Source organism: Loxodonta africana, chromosome 3 (assembly GCF_030014295.1).
Source record: "Loxodonta africana isolate mLoxAfr1 chromosome 3, mLoxAfr1.hap2, whole genome shotgun sequence".
NCBI lineage: Eukaryota > Metazoa > Chordata > Mammalia > Proboscidea > Elephantidae > Loxodonta > Loxodonta africana.
In genome coordinates this window covers 146,429,301-146,452,870 of record NC_087344.1, presented here as the reverse complement: position 1 = coordinate 146,452,870, position 23,570 = coordinate 146,429,301, and the positions used below count along the sequence as shown (strand labels likewise).

At 36.1% G+C, this 23,570-nt stretch overlaps 1 protein-coding gene across 22 annotated transcripts in view; it reads right to left on the bottom strand.

Annotated features, from left to right (window-relative positions):
* HFM1 (helicase for meiosis 1) overlaps positions 1 to 23,570 on the bottom strand; it is a 134,077-nt gene that overhangs the window by 78,681 nt on the left and 31,826 nt on the right. For 14 of the 22 annotated variants that reach the window (XR_010321465.1, XM_064282301.1, XM_064282313.1 and 11 more), the window contains 12 exons: positions 14,516 to 14,586; positions 13,927 to 14,059; positions 13,170 to 13,321; positions 12,467 to 12,544; positions 12,098 to 12,256; positions 8,597 to 8,797; positions 8,425 to 8,513; positions 7,604 to 7,647; positions 7,398 to 7,499; positions 6,860 to 7,005; positions 5,884 to 5,978; positions 2,668 to 2,801 (listed from right to left, as the gene is read on the bottom strand). Coding sequence is in view for 21 of the 22 variants with exons in the window: in XM_064282301.1 (XP_064138371.1) it covers positions 2,668 to 2,801; positions 5,884 to 5,978; positions 6,860 to 7,005; positions 7,398 to 7,499; positions 7,604 to 7,647; positions 8,425 to 8,513; positions 8,597 to 8,797; positions 12,098 to 12,256; positions 12,467 to 12,544; positions 13,170 to 13,321; positions 13,927 to 14,059; positions 14,516 to 14,586 (1,404 nt within the window). In the remaining variant the exon portion in view is untranslated. Of the gene's footprint in view, positions 1 to 2,667; positions 2,802 to 5,883; positions 5,979 to 6,859; positions 7,006 to 7,397; positions 7,500 to 7,603; positions 7,648 to 8,424; positions 8,514 to 8,596; positions 8,798 to 12,097; positions 12,257 to 12,466; positions 12,545 to 13,169; positions 13,322 to 13,926; positions 14,060 to 14,515; positions 14,587 to 15,373; positions 17,118 to 23,570 lie in introns of those variants that run through there. The other 8 variants (XM_064282320.1, XM_064282318.1, XM_064282311.1 and 5 more) reach the window with 6 other exon arrangements.

Genomic DNA, 23,570 nt, shown 5'->3' with positions numbered 1-23,570 from the left:
GAGACCCAAATGGCCAATAAACATATGAAAACATCCTTAGTGCCAGTACTCATCAGGAAAATGCAAAATGAAATTGCAAAAAGAAACCACTACACACACATAACAATGACGGAAATTAAAAGACTAAGCCAACTGTTGACAAGGATATAGAATAACTAGAGCTCTCATAAAAAAAAAAAAAAAAAAAAAAAAGAGCTCTCATGCATTGCTGTAAATAGGGTAAATTGGTTTAACCACTTTTCAAAACTACCATATTTGGAAATATCTACTGAAGCTAAATATAGGTCACAGACTATCCCACGGCACAGCAATTTTACTCATAGGTATATATCCAAGAGAAATGAAAGCACATTTCCATCAAAACATTCTATATAAAAGAATGTTCATAGTAGCTTTACTCATTATAGCCCAAAACTGAGAATGATCCATATGTTCATTAACAAGTGAATGGCTAATTAAATTGTGGTATATTCATACAACTGGATATTGTACAATAATAATGCACAACTACTGATATACCCCAAAATATCAATGAATTTCATAGACACATAACCTTAACCATCACAGCCAGTGTTACTCTCACCTTACACCTCGGCATTTGTTACTACCAGACGTACATCATTAATGCACAAAATAGTCAGAAGATTTTTTTTTACTATTGTCATAAATGTGAAATGCTGGATAATGAGATAGTCGGTAAGTGAGGAGAAGGTGTAATGGCACTCTCAAACATTGCTGCTGGCTATGTAAGCCATTAAGGTAGCAATTTAGCGATTGATGGCGCAAATGGTTTGGGCTCAGCTGCTAACGAAAAGATTGGTGATTCAAACACACCCAGTGGCATTGTGGAAAACTGCCTGGTGATCTGCTTCAGTAAAGATTACAGCCAAGAAAACCCTACGGAGCTCAGGTGTACCCTGTAATACATGGGGTCATCATAAGTTGGAAGTGACTCAACAGGCAAAAGGTTAAGACCCAGCAATTCCATTTCTAGTAATCTGATACAGGTAGACTCACATGTGAAAAATGCAAAGTTTTTTTTTTTTGCATTATATAAAAAACATAAATGCCCACTGATTGGGGATTGCTTGAATAAATCATGTTACATAGATAAAATGCAATACTGTTTAGCTGTTAAAAAAAAAGCTTCCAAGATATATTAAGGAAAAAAGGAAGGTGCAGAAGAGTAAAACAGTGATAGTTTTACAAATATGCTCACTAATTCTTTGATACTCTTTCATTCAAGAAAAAAAAAAAAAACAAGAGGTGAGTCTAATTTCTCTTCCCTTGAGTGTGACCAGGACTTAGTGACTTGCTTCAGGTAAACAGAATAAAGCAGAAGTAACAGCATGTGACTTCTGAGACAAGGTCATAAAAAGGTACTGCAGCTTCTACCTTTGTAACTCTTGGTGATGGATCACTCGTGCTGGGGAAAACCAGTTGCCATGTCAAGAGGAGAGGTCCACATGGCGAGAAACTGAGGCCTCCTTCCAACAGTTAGGGAGGAACTAAGCCCTCTAACCAAATAGCTCTGTGAGTGAGTCTTCTTAGAAAAGAATCCTCCAGCTTCAGGAAAGCCTTTAGATAACTGAAACCCTTCCAGTGGCTGACATCTTGGTTGCAACCTGAAGAGAGACCCTGGCCCAAAACTACCCAGCTAAGATACTCCTAGATTCCTGTCCCTCATAAACTGACATAATAAAAAATGTTTGTTGTTTCAAGCCACTAACTTTTGGGGTAATCTGTTATAGGGCAATAGAAACTAATAGAGTATGCCATCATTTCTTTTAAAAGTGAAAAAATAAAATTACACATTCTTACATGCTTTTATATGTGAAAATATGAGGATTATTTAAAAAAAAAGGTATACCAATGATTGTAGAGATGGGGAAGGACGGGAAGAGATGATAACTGAGCATCTATGTAGATGGGATATAGAAATGAAAGATTTTTAACTGCATACATTTTTACACTTTATGATTTTTGAACCAAGTAAATATATTACCTAGTCAAAAAAAATAAACTTTAAAATGATACTTAAGTAAGTATCCTTTTAATAAAAGCTTATATTATCCTTGGAGATCTGAAAGTTTTTAAACTGTGTACATTGGAGTGGTATGGCAATGAGTCAGGTTTCAATTTGCTATTCAACAATCCGAAGTATTTTTATTTTATAACTTTTACCACATGATAGAACCCTCTATAAACAACATAAACAGATGTGTGTTAGCTTTAGAAGTGGGATGAAAATTCCAGTAGTAATTTGTGTTACTTCTTATAAATTGAAAAATGAACAGTCCCAAATTCAAAAAAAGAGACTTGTTGAACACAAAGTAGAGACAAAATTCAAGGTTTTTCTTTAAATTATTTTAAATAGTTTTAGGTATTTTTATTGCTTGTATTGGAGTTGAACTCTTTTCTAAAAGTGTGAGTATTATATCCTATTTTTAATGGTTCTGATTTCAAATATCATTGAAAGACTAGAAATAAAGCACAAAAAGATTGCTCACTTTAGTCTGTTCTTGCCTCTAAATGTATTTGTGACTGTTGTTGGCTTTAGATTTCTGTTACCTATTGTGTCTGCAATCTATTCTGTAATCTATTAGGATAAATATAGGCCCAACTGGATTTAAAAAATTACTACTTTTCTAAGTCAAGGTAACAAACCATAATGAGATGGATTTTTCAAGGCTCTTATATAAAGCAAGGTTGATCGTATCCATTCCAAAGCAATGTTCACATCTGTGATAGTATGCAATACTATCTCTGCATTTAAATGTTCAATAAGATGTCTATGCAAACTAATAGGAAAAAAAAAATTGCATTAGTAATATACATTTCAATGCCAAAACTTTTTAATTTTTTAACTTCAATAATTTATAATATGCTACTACTTTAATAATCCATAAAGTATAACTTTATAATAAAAAATGTAACCGGAAATCTTAAAAGGTGAGTTCAACTTTTCATAAGGTTTGAGATTCTTCTCTACTCTGTTGCTCTAGAAGACAGATCACAAGAGTATTATAATCAAATATATTACTAAACGGTCCCAGATTGCCTATCACTCTATTACTAACCAAATTTTAAAGATGTGGAGAGATGTGACAATGATATTCCTCTTCTTACATAACAAGGACCCATGCTACTGCATGGTCACTGCTGAATAAAACTACTCTGCTTTTTTTTTTTTTTTTTCTTTCTTTTTGCTATTAAATTCTTTTGTTATGGATTGAATTGTGTCCCCCAAAATACATATTATAAATCCTAACCTCTATGCCTGTGGTGATAATCCCATTTGGGAATGGGTTGTTCTTGTTGTGTTAGCGAGACAGGATTAGTGTAGGGTGTGTCCTATGTCAACCTCTTTTAATATATAAGAGATCAAACAAGCAACGAAAGAAGCAGAGATGGGAAGAGATATGGCAAGCCACATGAAGATCACCCAGGAGAAGCAGCTCAGAAGAGACAAGAACCTTCCTCCAGAGCCGACAGAGAAAGTCTTCCCCTCGATCTGGCACCCTGAATTCTAGTATCCTGAACTGTGAGAAAATAAATTTCTGTTTGTTAAAGCCATCCACTTGTGATATTTCTTATAGCAACACTAGACAACTAAGGCAGAATTTTGTACTGAGACATGGGAGTGCTGCTCTAACAAATACCTACAATGTGAAAGTGGTGTTGGAATTGGGTAATGGGTGTAGGCTGGAAGAATTTTAAGGCTCTTAATAGTAAAAACCCGTTTGTCTTGAAGAGACTGTTGGTAGAATTATGGACGTCAAAGGCAAGTCTTGTGAGGGCTCAGAAGGAAGTGAGGAGAGCTACAGGGAACTCTATCGACTTAGAGCATACATATGGCATGAGCCACAGAATGTTACTAGAAATGTGGACCCTAAATGTTCTTCTGGGACAGCTTTAAAAGAAAATGATGAACATGTGATTGGACAATAAAGGAAGGGTAATGCTGGTGGCGTAGTAGTTAAGTGCTACGGCTGCTACCCAAGAGGTCAGCAGTTCAAATCTGCCATGCGCTCCTTGGAAACTCTATGGGGTAGTTCTACTCTGTCCTGTAGGGTCACTATGAGTCAGAATCGACTCGATGGCAGTGGTTTTTTTTTTTTAATGCTTTTTATGCAGTGGCAAAGAGCTTGTCTGAATGATGTTCAAATGTTTGGTGGAAGGTAGAACTTGTAAGTCATGAACTTGGATATCTGGCTGAGGAGATCTGTAAACAAGATCTTATAGGGGCCACATGGTTTCTCCTTGCTACTTATAGTAAAATGTGCGAGAAAAGAGATGAACTTAAAACTGAACTGTACAAAATGCAAACAGAACTTAAAGATTTGGAAAATTCTGTTTACAAACTAAGGACATGTGTCCTAGAATTTTCACCAAGGACGTGGCTACACAACCTTTTGTTAAAGAGATTAGCCTGTGACTGATGGATCTAACCAAATACCACAGCAGAAAACCCATCCACTTAGACTGAAGGGGTCAGAGACAGGATAAAAGGAAAGAAAACTGTCTGCCTCTTGGAATTCTACAGGCAGGAAACAGGCCAGAGGCACTACATCTGTTATCTCCAAAAATAGAAAACAGCCATCCCTGGAGCAGCTTGGAGATCAGAAGAACTGTTGGAAGGAGCACAGGAAGCTGTTTCAAAGGGTGGGGCCACAGTCTCCTGGATCTCAAAAGATGGGGCCACAGCCTCTTAGGTTCCAAAGAGCTGGATCTTCACCAACTTGGTTCTGGAGTATGGGGCTACCATTAAGGTGTGCCAGGGGGATGGGACCGCTGCCCAAAACTGAACGTGCAGGGCCAACATGCCCAAGGGGCAGAAGAATGGTGCCTGCTAGGGCCGAGGGGACAGGGTGCCCGCTCAGATGTAGCAGGAGAATGGGGCCACCCAAAACTAAGAGAGCAGAGTTGAATCCCAGTGGGCCTGAAAGGCAAAGCTAAAGCCCAGGGCTGAGGGGCCTCTACCCAGAATCCAGTGAGTGTGACCAACACCCAGAGTTTTGGACTTGCTTGGTGCCCATTATCCCTGCTCTCCCTCATTTGTAATGGAAATGTCTACCTTATGCCTGTTCTGCCACTGGACTTTGGAAACAGAAAACCTGTAAACTAGATTTCATAGGTTCAAAGATGAAGAAGAATTTTGCTCCAGGATGCAATATGCCTAAAATTTCACCCATATTCAATTTAGATGATTCAGAAGATGAGAATTTGGACTCAGAGTTGATTTAAGACTTTTGGGATGATGTGATGGGGTGAATGTGTTTTGCAAGTGGGAAGGACATGAATTTTGGGGGGCTAAAGGGATGAAATGTTGTGGATTGAACTGTATCTCCCCAAAATATGTGTTACAAATCCTAACCTTTATGCCTGTGGTTATAATCCCATTTGGGAATGGGTTGTCTTTATTATGTTAATGAGACAGGATTAACGTAGGGTGTATCTTAATTCGATCCCTTTTGAGATATAAAAGAGATTAAACAAGCGGAGATGGGAAAGAGTATGCCAAGCCACATGAAGATCGCCCAGAAGCAGAAGCTCAGAAGAGACAAGGGCATTCTTTCAGAGCCGACAAACAGAGAAACTCTTGCCCGGGAGCTGGCACCCTGAATTCTAGCCTCCTACACTGTGAGAAAATAAATTTCTGTTTGTTAAAGCCAACTGCTTGTGTTATTTCTGTTATAGCAAACCTAGATAAATAAGATATCCTTAAGAAGACACAAATGATTCAGTTAGATTTGTTGAAAAGTGTCAAGAAAATATTCTTAGGAAACCCCCAAACCGAATTTTCTTTTAATATTAGTATAAGAAAAAAAAAAAAAAAAAGACTGTATTAACATTATCTTTTTGGAATATTTTCTGTATTACCTGCTTTCTACCGTGTCACTACAAGCTAACATCTGAATGTACTTTTCTTTTGTACTTAATCGAGTCATAATAACTGCAGTAGCTGTACTGTCAAACTGAAAAAAACACATAGAGAAATTTAGTAAAGAAGACCACACATTGGTACCAGTTCTCTTCAATAACTCAGAATTTCACTTCATATTAAATAGTTCCCTTGTCTTGAACAACAAATCAAAGAGCCCTAAAAAATGCCTCTGATTTTGAAACGTTATCTGAAAATTTAATTTTAAAACCTTATAAGAGTATACCTATAAATACCTCTTTGGTTTCAGTGTAACATAACTTTGGCAGTGGTAAAATCAAAACCAATTTAGGTAATTGGATAGAACTTGCAAGATTTTGTGTAGTTTACATATAATCTAATTTATCCTATAAAAATAATAAATTCGTATAACATATTTTGAGACTCTTGGAAGAGATATTCTTCCTATATGCTCCCTTAGTACCTACCGAAATAATTCCATTATTCAAGTATTTGTCAAAGTAGGTTATGTTTTGAAATGTGTATGGGTTGATTTTTTTATTGTCATAATAATGCCTGAAGATACCTACTGGCATTTAGTGCCAGGACCCAGGCATGGTATATATTCTGGAATGCACAGTGAAAAACTATTCCATTCAAAATGTCAATAGCATCCACCTTCACAATACAAAGCAAAACAAAACTCAAAACCAAAAAAAGCCTTTTAACAGTTTATCTGTTCATAAGCCCATCCTTTCATCAACCAATAGGAGTTTAGAGGAAGTGGCAGGAGTATGTCTGGTTAATGAGACTTGTTTTACTTCTATTGCTGTTAGATTTTTTCAGTTACCTTTAGTTTTAAATCAAGTCTAACATGAAATGTTAACTTTTTGTTCACCACAAGTACATAAAAGGTTTTTTTGTTTGTTTTAATCGTGCATTTAATATGAGTTACAAAAAGTTTCTGTCACTTACTTGAGGTCGACCAGCTCTACCAATCATCTGTAGAATATCTGTTTCACTGTATTCTTCAAACATTCCTCCAGCATAATGCATTGTAGATTTTATAATTACTAGATGAGCAGGCAAATTTACTCCCATAGCTAAAGTACTGGTAGTAACTGCATTAAATTAAGGAATATTCATTTCAAACCATATAACTTTATTATTTCAGGAAGACATTTTCTTTTTAAGGGTCTCCCCCTCATATTATAAAAGTAATAAAAATCATATATAGGAAATTTAGAAAGGAAGACAAAAAGAACTTTGAAACCTAATACCACATCTTAAAACCAAAAAGCTATTAAATTCTAACTTTTAAATTTGCACTATATTCAGTAACATGATTAAGAAATAAACATTGCCAAAGAGTTTACTGTCACGTGTATATAAATGGGTAGTTGCATAACTTTAGATTCTTGGAAGAAAAGCAGAAATAAGTTAGAGTATTAGAGGTTTTTTTCTCTTAAAATTTTTCCAAAATAAAACACCCACAAGAATACGTTTTACTTACAAAGAACAGGCAGATCTCCAACAGTAAAAGCTCCTTCAACTACTTTTCTATCTGACAGCTCCATACCAGCATGATAATAAGCAACACCATGTATGACAATATCTACAATAGAAATACATAATGTTATTTATTGTTAATATTTCATCAGCAACTGACTTCTTTTATCTATATCTGAAATGCTATTCAAAAGTTACCTATAAACCTACCTCTCAGTTTTGAATCCCTTATGGAATGTGCACACTTCTGTAGCCTATTTAAAAATATAATAAAATTATTAGGAGTTATTCATCATAATATCAGAATACTCTGAAATAACTTATTAACTAAGTATTTTGAAGGTTACAGATAATAAAAGATTTTTACAATATTATTAGCTGAAAACTACCTTTAAGAAGTAGGGAATTTCTAACTTTCACATTCAAAAGTCCCTAATTTATAAGCTGTAATATCGAAACTTAAATATGTGTGTATATATATATTTTTTGAACCCATGGAGTAGATGCAATCACTGTGGAATGAGAAAGAATGAACCTCAGATGGAACCCTGAGAATGTCAACATTTAAGAGTTTTAGAAGAGGTGAAAAGGGGACTGAAAATGAGAGCTCAGCAAAGTAGGAAGAAAATCAGTAGAGGATGATCATGAAAGTACAGAGTCCAAAGTTTTTAAAGACAGCGTGAGTTGTCAAATATGTCAGATGTTTCAAAGGTATCAACTAGCAAGAGCAGTTTTAGTGAAAGATGACAACAGATGTTGGATTGAAAGTGAGGAAAGAAAGGAAGACAACAATATAGACCATCTTTCAAGAAAGCTAGCAATGAAATAAACATAGGGTCATAGCTGCACTGAGATTCATTGCCTCATTTAATCTTCAAATTTAGTATTATTTTTATTTTACAGATGAAGAAACTGAGGCTTGGAGAAGTCAAATAACTTGCCCAAGGTTAAGGGACTAATTCAGTTATCTCATGTAGAAGATCCCTAAAAAGTCCTTCTACCTCCAGAACAAAAAATGAAAAAAAATGTACCTCTGTTTCTGTTCCATAGTCATAATAAATTTAGCATCTTTCACAAGAACAGAAGCAGCCTGTTGCACACCTTTCCTTGTTGCACAAAACTGAAAAGGAATTAATAATTTTTGTATTAATCATGTTAAAAACTAAGCATTACTCTAAAAATTAAGCAACGAACACTCCATACCACAAGTGTGGGTTTCTGATCAGAGTATGTTTGTATAACACTGGCGATTTTGTAATTGAGGGTTAAGTCAAACTTAAACTCAGTTTGGTTATTACTGCAGGGAAATCCAAGGACCACTTTTCGAAGTTTCACTGGTCTGTGGCTCTCATCTATTTTCAGATATACAGCAGGTCTCTCACCATCGGAAAGCCATTCTGCAATCTTAAAATAATAGACATATATACATTAAAAAAAATTTAAATAAAGTTGTTTGGCTAAAAATAGCCCAATTAGACCACTTTAAAGTCAAGGTATAAAAGTATTTAATCAAATAGTTTTTTTTGTATATTACATAGTCCATTAATACTATTCTATTGAAATACTGTTAAATACTATTGATAGCAGTAATTCTAGATTACAATCACTTTTCACTAAGGTAAACTTCAAATTATCGCTGTTGTGCTTTATTTACCTTCTTAGAGTTGAATGTAAAATTAAAACTGATTTTGGCATAGAAATTAAATTTTTCATTATCATTGTAATTTATTTGCTATTTTTTAGAGCTATGCCTGGAAATGACTAACACTTTTTTTGTATTGCCCTATATACTAGCTGGAGAGTAGCAAAGTAATCGTTGGCTTAGGATGGCAAGGGCTGGCAATTTTTAAGCAAAGAACCAACAAACACTTGAGAGATGGCAGGGCCAAAGGCACATTTCACACTCCTTAATTTCTGCAATCTTTACCTTCACATAGCCTGGTTGGTAATCAGGCTCCATACCTTGATACTAAACTGACCATCGCTTTCACAGTAAGAAGATAGATTCACGAATCTCTTATTATACAGAAAGAAAATACTAAAACATTTTCAAGGCTATCTTGGGTTGACTGATGATCATACAAGAATTTACAGTGTGAGAAAGGCAGAAGGCCTGGAAAGAAGATCTTAGTTTAGGGGAAAACAGAGGAAGAGGAGCTGAAGAAAGAGACTGATAAATCTCAATCACGAAAGTAGTGATTGTCACAGAGTGAAAGAAAGTTTCAAAAATTAGAGAGTATTGACATACAATAATTGCGTGCAAATCAGTAAGAAAAAGTTTAGTATTCCCATGGGGAAAAAAGGCAGAGGATATGATCTGACAAGTTGCAAAAGAACTTAAAAATAGTTGATAAATATGTTAAAAATATTTCCTTCAGTAGAGATCAAAGAAGTGCAATTTTTAAAATTAAGATACCATTTTAAACAATAAATTTAACAAATATTTTAAAATTACAGTAACAATAATAATATCACTATTATACTATCCAGTGTTAGGATACAGAGAAATGGCTACTTGCAGAAGTGTAAACGAATATAATATTTGTTGAAGGTGGTATGTCCTTAAGAGTTTTATATAACCTTTGAATCAGCTGTTTTAACTAGAAGTTAATCGTAAGGAAATAGTCATGAATGTTTTCAAAGATATATTAATACAGCACTGTTTACAGTAGTAGAAAAAGAAAATAATCTTTCATCAGTAGGGGGTCAGATAAATAAATAATGATAAAATCACAAAAATAGTATTGAAAAAGAATATTTAATGGTAATATTTATAGGTGAAATGCAGGTCATAAAAGAATATGTACATTATGATTTCATGAATATACCTGCAAATACATGTACTGGGTTTTTGTTTTGCTGTTTATATATACTTTAAAATGTTCTGTATTTATATTTGAATATATGAAAAAAAAGTTGCCATTTCAAAAACAAGAAAATGATTAATTATGCCAAACTAATGATAAAGACAGTATCATGAATTCAATTATGTCCCCCCAAAAATGTGTGTATCAATTTGGTTGGGCCATGATTCCCAGTATGTCCTCCATTTTGTGATTGTAATTTTATGTTGACGGGATTAGGGGTGGGATTGTAACAGAACCCCTACTCAGGTCACCTTCCTGATCCAAGGTAAAGGGAGTTTCCCTGGGGTGTGGCCTGCACCACCTTTTATCTCTCAAGAGATAAAAGGGAAGCAAGCAGAGAGTTGGGACCTCATACTACCAAGAAAGCAGCACCAGGAGCAGAGGGCATTCTTTGGACACGGGGTCCCTGTGCCTGAGAAACTCCTCGACCAAGGGAAGGTTGAGGACAAGGACTTTCCTCCAGAGCCAACAGAGAGAGAAAGCCTTCCCCCTAGAGCCAACGCTCTGAATTTGTAATTGTAACCTACTAGACTGTGAGAAAATAATTTTCTCTTTGTTAAAGCCATCCACTTGTATTTCTGGTATAGCAGTAATAGATGACTAAGACAGACAGAAAAATTGCCACTGGATTAAACATGATAGAAGATGTCTGTGAAATCAATTTCTAAGAAGGAACAGGTAAGAACACCATATTATAGTAGGTCAAGTAGTAAATAGGAGTGAGCTAACAGAATGAGACAGTACTGTTTTTCAAGAAGCTTGACTAAAAATTGCTGAAAAAAATTAGGATATATATCTATATATATCCTATATAATTGTATATAATACTACATACAATTATTTCTTTAAATATCTGTTTTCTCCATTAGCCTTGAGATCCTCCTCAAGGGCAGGGTCTAGATGTTTTCATCTTTACATCTATCATTAGTGCTTACCACAACATCAGGCACATGGGTGGTAGGTGGTAATCATCTAAGCAATTACTTTTACTCTCCACCTTACGTTGATATACAGCTAAAGTAAGCTGGGTATAAGTTTTAAAACTGAAAATGTTATAAGTCAAGTTATTATGAGGTGTCCAAAGCCCATGAAACTTAAGACTTCTAGATATTAACAAGCAACAGACTTCCACTAGTATGTTAGTAATCTTGTGCTGCTATAACAGAAATACCACAAGTAGATGGTTTTAACAAAGAGAAATTTATCTCCTCATAGTAAAGTAGGCTAAAAGTCCAAAATCAGGGCATCAGCTCCAGGGGAAAACATTCTCTCTCTGTCGGCCTTCTCATCAATGTTTCCCTGGACAAAGAGCTTCTTCACGCAGGCACCCTGGGTCCAAAGGACATGCTCTGCTCCCAGTGCTTCTTTCTTGGTGGTATGAGGTCCCCAACTCTCTGCTTCCTTCCCTTTCCTTTTATCTCTTGAGAAATAAAAAGTGGTACAGGCCCCACTCCAGGGACACTGCCTTCACGTTGGATCAGGGAGGTGGCCTGATTAAGGGTGGTATTACAATCCCACCCCAATCCTCTTAACAGAAAACTACAATCGCAAAATGGAGGACAGCCACACATGGCCTAACCAAGATGATACACAGATTTTTGGGGGGACATAATTTAATCCATGACAACCAAGAATATGTTTTATTAAACTGGATCAACCAAATTTTATGTTAATAATATCCTTTTTTTATGAGATCTAGCCATAATTTTCTATAACACACTTTTCTATTAAATTGATTAGTTGACTGACAGAAAAACATATCATTTTCTCTAAGACCAAATGGCTACATATTTCACAAGTCATAAAAAAACCCTGAGAGATTAAAATTCTCACTTACATCTTCAACATTTGGAATTGTTGCAGATACAGCTACAAATCTCATTGGAATAATAGTGCTGGTGTTTTCTAAAGTCTGAGGTAACGACTGTACAGTTTTCATTCTGCTGACTACAACTTCAAGAATGGGACCACGATTCTCATCTTTCACAATGTGTACCTTCGTAAGAAACAATCATTAGCTATAAAACTAAAAATCTATTTAATCAATTAAAATGTAAAATAACATTAACATTCTTCCTTAATAAAATGAGCTTATTTTCTGCTTGAGGAATAAAATAGATGGTTTGGCTGAAAATGTCTTGTTTCTTTCTATCCATCCTACCATCTTTTTATGCTTGTATTTGGAAGTGAATGAAGTGTTCACTACCTCATCAATGAAAAAAAGTCGAACCAGTTGGACCAAAGAGTTGTCTCTCCATTTCCTAGTCATGCTATCCCATTTTTCCTAGAGAGAAAAATGCAAATGATTTACTGTAATAAGGAATTATAATAAATATTATTAATATATAAATAAATGTTTAACATAACATGCCACAAATGATAGGCAATATTTTAGTTGACATCTTAAAAGTATCCTAGAAAAAATTTAAAGATTAAAAATTATTTAAAGGATTCTGACAGTCTTGCAGGTATTTAAAAAACTGTGAGCCTTCATTATTTTAAAGTTTAACCACAAAATAATATTCACAGTCTTATTACCTATTTCAAGCTCTACCAAGAGAAAAGCTTAGTATATACAAATACACACACACACACACATACACATTATATATACCACATAATACTCGAGTAAAGAATACAAGCAATGAATATATAATTACAAACAGTCTAGCATTTAAAAATTATTCATATTCTTTGCTCATTTTTCCTACTTGGTCGTTTGTCTTTTGCTCATTGATCTGCATACCCTGAATACTAGTTCACTAGTTCTTTTTCTATTTTTTTGTCTGTTTGTTTTACATTGCAAGTTTCTTCTACTCTGAAATGTCTTTTACATTTGCTTTCTTAGTGAAAATAAATAGATATTTGCTAATAAATGAAATGAGTAATAAATTATAAATAACACCTACTGGAGTTGTCATAATAATATGGGCATGCTGAATCTCAAAAAGATCATCCATGACGGTATCTCCTGTGAGCTCTTTACAGTTCAGTCCTAGTGGTCCAAATTTTTCTTTCCAGTCATCAAAACGCTGGCTACACAGGGCTTTTATTGGTGCCACTATAACAATTTAAAGTATTTATTTTGAATGTCAATGCAATTTTAAAATTATCTTCACAACTCCTGCTTAATAAAGTTAGGCTAAAAATATCAATATTGTCTAATAGCGATTAATTACAAATTAATAATATAAGCATATTATTTAGAGACACAAAGATAATCATCAAAAGAACTAAAACAGAAATAGAAGTCATTGTCTCTGAGAAGTGTGACTACAAGTGAGGTATGGTAGAAGATTATTGTTTTTCACTATAAGCCCTTTTGTGATAGTCTTTTTTTTTTTTTTTAACCATGTGCATATATTACTTTGGTGAAAATTATGTTTTTATCTAAGAAATTTGTTTATTTTGACTGTCTTTTAAAAAATAAACATGTAGATGTCAAATTTTCTTTTCAAATATTACTTTTTAATTATAGCTCTGGGAAAATGTGTTTTGAAATTAATTTAACAGGCAAAACCAATTGTGATAGGTCTTTACAAAAAATATAGGAAAACCCAAATAATAATTCCTATGGATTGCCCTTGAGTTTATTTATTAGTTTTGGTTTGCTGTTTCTTTCATTATTATAATTAATCATCACTTTTACAATATATAAATACTCACTGTAAACAATTTTAATGTTCAACCATGGCAATGGGACTTCCATTAGCAATCTTATTATAGCTAGTTCAAACACTACAGTTTTCCCAGAACCAGTTGGAGCACAAATCACGAAATTCCTATCTGTGTAAAGAAGCTAAAAAAAATAATAAAATTTAATCAATCGTATAATACGCATAGAATTTCCAAACACATTCTCAATTTGTTAGAAAATATGGTTTAGAAAAGTCTCTAAGATTAATAGCTCAAACATTTTTACCTTGAAAATTATTAGTTATAACCTCACTCCAGACCTCACCCCCCAAATATATGTAACACTATTAATAAATTATTACCCTGTTATACTTGTCAAAGTGATATGCTAGACACAGCACAAAATCATACCTTTAACTTCCAGAGAAATTTTTATAAATCTAATAAATACAGTCATGGAAATCACGTGCACTCATTCAACATATATTTTTGAGCACCTATAACATACCAGTCACTAAGTGTAGCACAGGAGACATAAAGATGAGTGAGATCTAATCTCTAACCTTAGGACACAATTCGGTAAGAAGAGGTAGATAAATAAATATAGTAAAATACTTACATCATCAAAGGCCTTGGACTGTATATAGTTGAAATATGGGAATTCTTTGAAAATACGTCTAAATTTTGCCGCTTAGTATAAGATTAAGGAGTCAATTATTTCAGAATTTTAAAAAATTGGTTACTTTTCATTTAAAAATTCAGTTGACTTAATATTGACTTTGAAAATATTTAATGATGAGGCTTTAACATATGTTATTTTGGCATCTTAGGAAGAAAATTAACAGAAATTATTCTAGTCCCCAGTCACATTCCATATTCTGAGAACTTGTCAAGTCCCTATGGTGAAACAAAGGTCATACAAAGGTCAACCTGAAAGTTAGATCTGATAGAAGAGATTCAAGCATATATAGGGAATATCAAATCCAAGCTTCCAGTTTATCCTTTCCAGAGTAGTACTTTTTCTTATTCATCTTGACTAAACCACTTGATTTTTATCTCTTCTTTAATGTCCTAAAATTCACTTTTTAACTGAACTTTAGCGGTGGATTTAACTGTGATTAGCAGTATATTGGAAACCCTGGTGGCAAAGTGGTTAAATGCTATAGCTGCTAATCAAAAGGTCGACAGTTCGAATCCACTGGGTGCTCCTTGGAAACCCTATGGGGCAGTTCTACTCTGTCCTGTAGGGTCACTATGAGTCAAAATTGACTCGATGGCAACGGGTTTGGTTTTTTTTTTTTTTAAATCAGTATATTGGCTCAACAAGAATGATTTGCATCACCCTTCTGTCAAAAAAAAAATTTTTTTTTTCTTTTTTCTATCAGAAAGTTCAAAAATATTACTAGATATGAAAAATAGACTGTCCCCTTTCTAAGGTGGTAAGTCTATTGCTAGTTTGGGAGGTATTTATACTTACATGATATTCCTCTTAGTCTGAGTCACAATTTGTCAACCACATTCATTAAACCCTAGATGCAGAATATATTTCTGGAAATAGAAAGCTGCAGGAAGCTATAAATAAAGAAGAAAGTGAGTTCCTATAATTGAGGCTGCTAAAATCTATTAGGAGAGATAAGACCTGATATATCTGAGAACACAAATAAACAATTATTTAAGCAATTATATTCATATGAAGACATACATATAGGAACTGATGGATTGCTGGAATAATAGGAAAGGCAGTATAGTGCACTAATTAAGACCGCACTAACTGTAAGAAGTTTTTTAACTTCTGTTTAAGAGGAGTTTGTGATGGTTAATTTTATCTGTCAATCTGGCTAGGCATGATTCTCAGTGGTTTGACAGATAGTGGACTGGATGCTGTTGTGTGACCTGACGTAACATAACATATTGTAATCACATCCTGTGATGTGATCAACCAATCAGTTAAAAGGGGAGCTTCCTTGAGGGTGTGGTCTGCCTCCAGAATATAAATGGATATTCTGGCAGAGCACTCTCTTTCTTCTGGCACAGTGCTTTCTCTCTCTCTCTCCTGGCAGAGCACTCTCTCTCTCTCAACCCTGCACTATTGTTACTGGACCTCTGGACCTTGGGATGTAAGCCTGTAGAAGTCTCCAGCCTACCAGCTGACCTGCGGATTTGGGACTTGCTAGCCCTCACAATCTCATGAGCCATTTCCTTGAAGTAAATCTCTCTGTAAACAATTATAAATATGTCTCACTGGTTTTGCTCCTCTACAGAATCCAGTTAAGACAGAAGTTATTAACACAACCTAGCTCATAGTAAATTATATAGTGTTTGACTCAGTGATGTTATGTGTTGTTAATTTTGACTTATAGTGGATGCCATGTGGCAGAGTAGAACTGGCCCACAGGTTTTCTAGGCTGTAATCTTTACAGGAGCAGATGTCAGGTCCTTCACCTACAGAGTTGTTAGATGGGTCTGAACTGCCAACCTTTTAGTTAGCAGCTCAGTGCTTAACCATTGTGTAACCAGGGCTCCTTGATGCAGAGATAATTTTCAATAAATCTCAGCTGGAATTCAAGTTAAAGTCCCTCTTGAAACCACATTAAAATCTCTCCAATGATGTTGTTATGTTGTTGTTAGGTACCGTCGAGTCGGTTCCGACTCATAGCGACCCTATGCACAACAGAACGAAACACTGCCAGGTCCTGTGCCATCCTTATACAATCGTTGTTATGCTTGAGCTCGTTGTTCCAGCCATCCTGTCAATCCACCTTGTTGAGGGTCTTCCTCTTTTCCGCTGACCCTGTACTCTGCCAAGCATGATGTCCTTCTCCAGGGATTCATCCCTCCTGACAACATGTCCAAAGTATGTAAGACACAGTCTCGCCATCTTTGCCTCTAAGGAGCATTCTGGCTGCACTTCTTCCAAGACAGATTTGTTCGTTCTTTTGGCAGTCCATGGTATATTCAATGTTCTTTGCCAACACCACAATTCAAAGGCATCAACTCTTCTTCGGTCTTCTTTATTCATTGTCCAGCTTTCACATGCCTATGATGCGATTGAAAATACCATGGCCTGGGTCAGGCGCACGTTAGTCTTCAGGGTGACATCTTTGCTCTTCAACACTTTGAAGAGGTCCTTTGCAGCACATTTGCCCAATGCAATGCATCTTTTGATTTCTTGACTGCTGCTTCCATGGCTGTTGATTGTGCATCCAAGTAAAATGAAATCCTTGACAACTTCAATCTTTTCTCCGTTTATCATCATGTTGCTCATTGGACAAGTTGTGAGGATTTTTGTTTTCTTTATGTTGAGGTGTAATCCATACTGAAGGCTGTGGTCTTTAATCTTCATTAGTAAGTGCTTCAAGTCCTCTTCACTTTCAGCAAGCAAGATTGTATCATCTGCATTAATGCAGGTTGTTAGTGAGTCTTCCTCCAATCCCGATGCCCTGTTCTTCTTCATATAGTCCAGCTTCTCGTATTATTTGTTCAGCATACAGATTAAATAGGTATGGTGAAAGAATACAACCCTGACACACACCTTTCCTGACTTTAAACCAATCAGTATCCCCTTGTTCTGTCCGAAAAACTGCCTCTTGATCTATGTAAAGGTTCCTCATGAGCACAATTAAGTGTTCTGGAATTCCCATTCTTCCCAGTGTTATCCATAGTTTGTTATGATCCACACAGTCAAATGCCTTTGCATAGTCAATGAAACACAGGTAAACATCCTTCTGGTATTCTCTGCTTTCAGCCAGGATCCATCTGACATCAGCAATGATATCCCTGGTTCCACATCCTCTTCTGAAACCAGCCTGAATTTCTGGCAGTTCCCTGTAGATATATTGCTGCAGCCATTTTTGAATGATCTTCAGCAGAATTTTGCTTGTGTGTGATATTAATGATATTGTTATATAATTTCCACATTCTGTTAGATCACCTTTCTTGGGAATAGGCATAAATATGGATCTCTTCCAGTCACTTGGCCAGGAAGCTGTCTTCCATATTTCTTGGCATAGACAAGTGAGCACCTCCAGCGTTGCATCTGTTTGTTGAAACATTTCAATAGGTATTCCATCAATTCCTGGAGCCTTGTTTTTTGCCAATGCCTTCAGAGCAGCTTGGACTTCTTCCTTCAGTACCATCAGTTCCCGATCATATGCCACCTCTTGAAATGGTTGAGTATCAACTAATTCTTTTTGGTATAATGACTCTGTGTACTCCTTCCATCTTCTTTTGATGCTTCCTGCATCGTTTAATATTTTCCCCATGGAATCCTTCACTATTGCAACTCAAGGCTTGAATTTTTTCTTCAGCTCTTTCGGCTTGAGAAATGCCGAGCGTGTTCTTCCCTTTCGGTTTTCCATCTCCAGCTCTTTGCACGTCATTATAATACTTTACTTTGTCTTCTCGAGCGGCCCTTCGAAATCTCCTGTTCAGTTCTTTTACTTCATCAGTTCTTCCTTTTGCTTTAGCTGCTCGACATTCAAGAGCAAGTTTCAGAGTCTCCTCTGGCATCCATCTTGGTCTTTCCTTTCCTCCTGTCTATTCAGTGACCTCTTGCTTTCTTCATGGATCATGTCCTTGATGTCATTCCACAACTCATCTGGTCTTCAGTCACTAGTGTTCAATGCATCAAATTTATTCTTGAGATGGTCTCTAAATTCAGGTGGAATATACTCAAGGTCATATTTTGGCTCTCGTGGACTTGTTCTGATTTTCTTCAGTTTCAGCCTGAACTTGCATATGAGCAATTGATGGTCTGTTCCACAGTCGGCCCCTGGCCTTATTCTGTCTGATGATATTGAGCTTTTCCATCGTCTCTTTCCACAGATGTAGTCAATTTGATTTCTGTGTGTTTCATCTGGCGAGGTCCATGTGTATAGTTGCTGTTTATGTTGGTGAAAGAAGGTATTTGCAATGAAGAAGTCGTTGGTCTTGCAAAATTCTATCATTTGATCTCTGGCATTGTTTCTATAACCAAGGCATATTTTCCAACTACTGATCCTTCTTGTTTCCAACTTTCGCATCCCAATCTCCAGTAATCATCAGTGCATCTTGATCACATGTTCGATCAATTTCAGACTGCAGCAGCTGATAAAAATCTTCTATTTCTTCATCTTTGGCCCTAGTGGTTGGTGCATAAATTTGATTAATAGTCGTATTAACCGGTCTTCCTTGTAGGCATATGGATATTATCGTATCACTGACAGCGCTGTACTTCAGGATAGATCTTGAAATGTTCTTTTTGACAGTGAATGCAACACCATTCCTTTTCGAGTTGTCATTCCCAGCATAGTAGACTATATGACTGTCCGATTCAAAATGGCCAATACCAGTCCATTTCAGCTCACTAATGCCTAAGATATTAATGTTTATGCGTTCCATTTCATTTTTGACCATTTCCAATTTTCCTAGATTCATACTTTGTACATTCCAGGTTCCGATTATTAATGGATGTTTGCAGCTTTTTCCTATCATTTTGATTCCTGCCACATCAGCAAATGAAGGTCCCGAAAGCTTTACCCCATCCACGTCATTAAGGTGGACTCTACTTTGAGGAGGCAGCTCTTCCCCAGTCATCTTTTGAGTGCCTTCCAACCTGGGGAGCTCATCTTCGCTGGCAGCACTACATCAGACAATGTTCTGCTGCTATTCCTAAGGTTTTCACTGGCTAATGCTTTTCAGAAGTAGACTGCTGGGTCCTTCTTCTTAGTCTGTCTTAGTCTGGAAGCTCAGCTGAAGCCTGTTCTCCTTGGGTGGCTCTCCTGGTATCTGAATACCGGTGGCATAGCTTTCAGCATCACAGCAACACACAAGCCCCCACAGTATGACAAACTGACAGACACGTGGGGGTCTCCAATCATAGGGGTTGAAAATCCACCACCCCCAAGCCTCCTACCCTCTTTATCAGTAAGAATCAAGAGATAATCTGAAGCTCAGAGTAAGATTTAGCCTTCACTGACAGCCTAAGAAGTTTCAAGAGAAGAGACCCTCCCTTGTTTCTCTATCCTTTCCTTAAAGAAAAACATCCTCTACTCAGACTTTCTTGCTCCCATATGAAGATATGAGAGCCCTTGACACTTATCCCTCTCTATGTATCCCCCAACATGCACAGCTTCTGCACCAATATCTGCCTTGATTCTACCATACTAATTTCATTTGATGTCCTTTAACTACCATTTCTATTAGTCACCACAAACACAAGAAGCCCCAGATTCACAGGTCACTACTCATCTTCTGCTCTATAATCCCCACTTTCTTCACTTGGCCTCTCTAATCTCAGAGGCTGCTTGTTCTCAATTTCTTTTGCTAGTTTCTCTTTTTCCTGACCTCTCAACATTGAACAAACCTAGAGTAGTCTTTGGACATCTTATCTTCTCTCTCTCTTTCCCTGTATATATATATATATATACACTCCTCACTTACGTACTATCTCATTATCTGACATTTTGCATTTACAATAGTAAAAAAATCTAATATTGGACTATTTTGCACATTAACAATGTACATCTGGCAGTAACCATTTCATGAACAGTGAGACACATAGTGCCCACCTATATATTCCGCCTCTCGGGTTCAGAGGACATATGTGTCCCACACAATACTTCCTGATCTGATGTGGTCATCCTCCATTTTTACATAATGCTGATTTTTCATAACAACCTAATCTTTAGAACTTAAGCATGTTGATAAGTGAGGAGTGGGTATATGTGCATTTCTTTGATGATTTCATTCAATTTCATGGCTTTGGAGAACCAGATTTATATCTCTAGCATAGGTCTCTCCCCGGAACTCCAAACTCATATATCCAACTGCCCATTCAAATTTAACATACATATCTTTAAAATAATTCCCAATCTTCCCTCCCCACGATCTGTTCTGCCTACAGTCTTCCCCATCTCAGTTAATGGCAATTCCACTCTTGCAGTTTCTCAAACCAAAAACCTTGGAGTTATTCATGACTTACTTTCTTTCTCTCACACTCCACATCTAATATTTCAGCAAATCCTATTGGCTCTATCTTCAAAACACATCCAGAATCCACTTCTACTACCCTGGTACAGTTATCATCCCTTACTTGGATTAGGTTATTACAATATCTCCTAATTTATCTCTTTGTTCCTACCCTTAAACCTTATAGTCTATTTTCAACTGAGCAGTCAGAGTGATCCATTTAAAACTTAAATCATATGACTTCTGTTCAAATCCTCCCCCCTTCCCTCAAAGTATATGAGTATAAAGCCCTATGTGATCTGCCCCCTCTTTATCTTTCTGATGTTATGTCCTATTACTCTTCTCCCCCTGACTGACCTACCTCAGCTATACTGGACTCTTTGCTGTTCTTCAAAAACATCAGTCATATTCCCACTGCAAGGCCTTCTCTCTGTCTGGATGGTGCTTCCCCCACATTTCCTTGGCTCTTTTACCTCCTTCAAATGTTTAAATCTCATTTCATCAACAAGGCCTACCCAATCACCCTATCTAATTCTTCAGCCTGAACTTCCAATCCCAGCATATCCAATTTAATCCACTTTACCATGTTCTACTTTTTCCTTTTTCCATAGTACTCATTACCTTCTAAAATAATACAGGACTTATTTATTTACTGTTACAATTGGTCACATCAATCTTCTCCCCAAACTCCATCCCAAGAATGTAAGCTCCTCAAGGGCAAGGGTGCATTGTCTGTTCTCTTGACTGTTATATCTCAAATACTTAGAACAATTCCTGGCACACAGTAAGCACTCAACTAATATCGGTTTGCATTTACTAAGTCAAGCAAATAAGATTTACAAAACTTCATTTTAAATTCAGTCATGCAAAGTACCAGAATATTTGTGCCAAAACAGAAATCTAGTTTTAAGTTTGTCAATCCATCAGCTTTTGAATGAATCTCATTTTTTCCTCAAAATATGTCTCTTGTTATAAAATATTTATTTGTAACAAGCCCACAAGTGGGCCATCATGCTGGTTTTTCTCTCATTAGGTAGTTCCACATCAATTTATATTCACGAAAACGCATCTTTGATTCAGGGTAGATGTAGAATCAGCCTTTCTAGCTCATGAGAAAACTTGACTGCTAACATCATTTATTATAACTATCAACACTTGATATCAAATTTTTCCTTTCACTCCACAAACTCTCAGCAGTGTCACGGCAATTATACATAATAATGGGGGGAAATGTCTGTAGAACTAAAAGTGACAAGAGTATTGTGGCAAGATCAATCTAACAGAACTTCTATTGTCCTGGGGATTCAAATACAGAAAAGTACTGAGAAACAGAAAATAAATTTGTGTCCAAGCAGTATACAAACTTTCAAATTATCATGAATAGTGTTCAGTCTCCCATCTTAAATATACACTTGGAAACAATAAAATATAGCAATTTGATGAGTTTGGCAGCAAATGAGCTTTATGGACAATAAATCAATGAACACAAGTGTAGGCAACAGTCTTAACTAACAAACAGATTTAACAATAGAACCACACTGTTCAGCTGTATGAACATATTATGAAAATCTTTAAAAAGATAGTCTGTCATATTATAGAAAGGTTTCCAGAAAGGGATAAGAAAATTTTACCATCATACAGATAATGAAACGACATACAGATAATGAAACGATCTGTAACTACTCACTGCTAACTTACTTCCTATATTCCCGCCCTTATTTAGAACACCAGAGAGAAGGAATTACAACAGGGATTAAGACATCATGCTGAGCAGAAGCACTAAAGACTGGCTATGTCTGAAGTTACTATATTACCATATACAACTCTATTATTGCTCCCTCTCATTCTAACTCAATTCAGCTATCTGCACTGGAGGTAATTTTTCACAAGTGGTCAGGCAAACACTTCCTTACCATAATTTACAAATATTTCAGATGACCCCCAGAATACCCAGAATTAAAGTCACTGTTCCCTAGATTTCTCTGGCTCATCTGCCCAATACCTGGAATTCATTTTCTGTTTTTCCAACTAGACCATAACCCCAAACCAAACCCGATGCTGTCGAGTCGATTTCAACTCATAGCGACCTTACAGGTCAGAGTAGAACTGCCCCATAGAGTTTCCAAGGAGCGCCTGGTAGATTTGAACTGCCGACCTTTTGGTTAGCAGTTGTAGCACTTAACCACTAAGCCACCAGGGTTTCCAACTAGACCATAAGTTGTACGAATTCTACAGCCTTCCCCAGCTTTCAGTCACTAATGCCATATTCCTAAAGCACAGTTTTGATGAGGTAACTTAACCTTGGTGGCATGGTGGTTAAGTGCTATGGCTGCTAACCAAAAAGGTCGCCAGTTTCAATCTACCAGGTGCTCTTTGGAAACTCTAAGGGACAGTTCTACTCTGTCCTATATGGTCACTATGAGTCAGCTCGACAGCACCAGGTTTGGTAACTTACCCTGCTCAAAAATACTACATGGTTTCTCCTTGTTGCTTGAAAAATTTATTAAAAACAAAAACAAAAGATCCTTGACCTTGGTATTCATGAAATTAAGTGAGCTTATCCAAAGATACCTATTCTAAGGATTTCCTATTCCTTCAGCCACGTCTTTCATTTCAGCCAAACTGGAATGCTATTGTTCTCCAAACATATTTCATACTTTTTTACCTCACGTTTGCTCACGTCTAGTCTTCTGCCAGAAAAACTTCTCTTACTATATCTGCCTCTC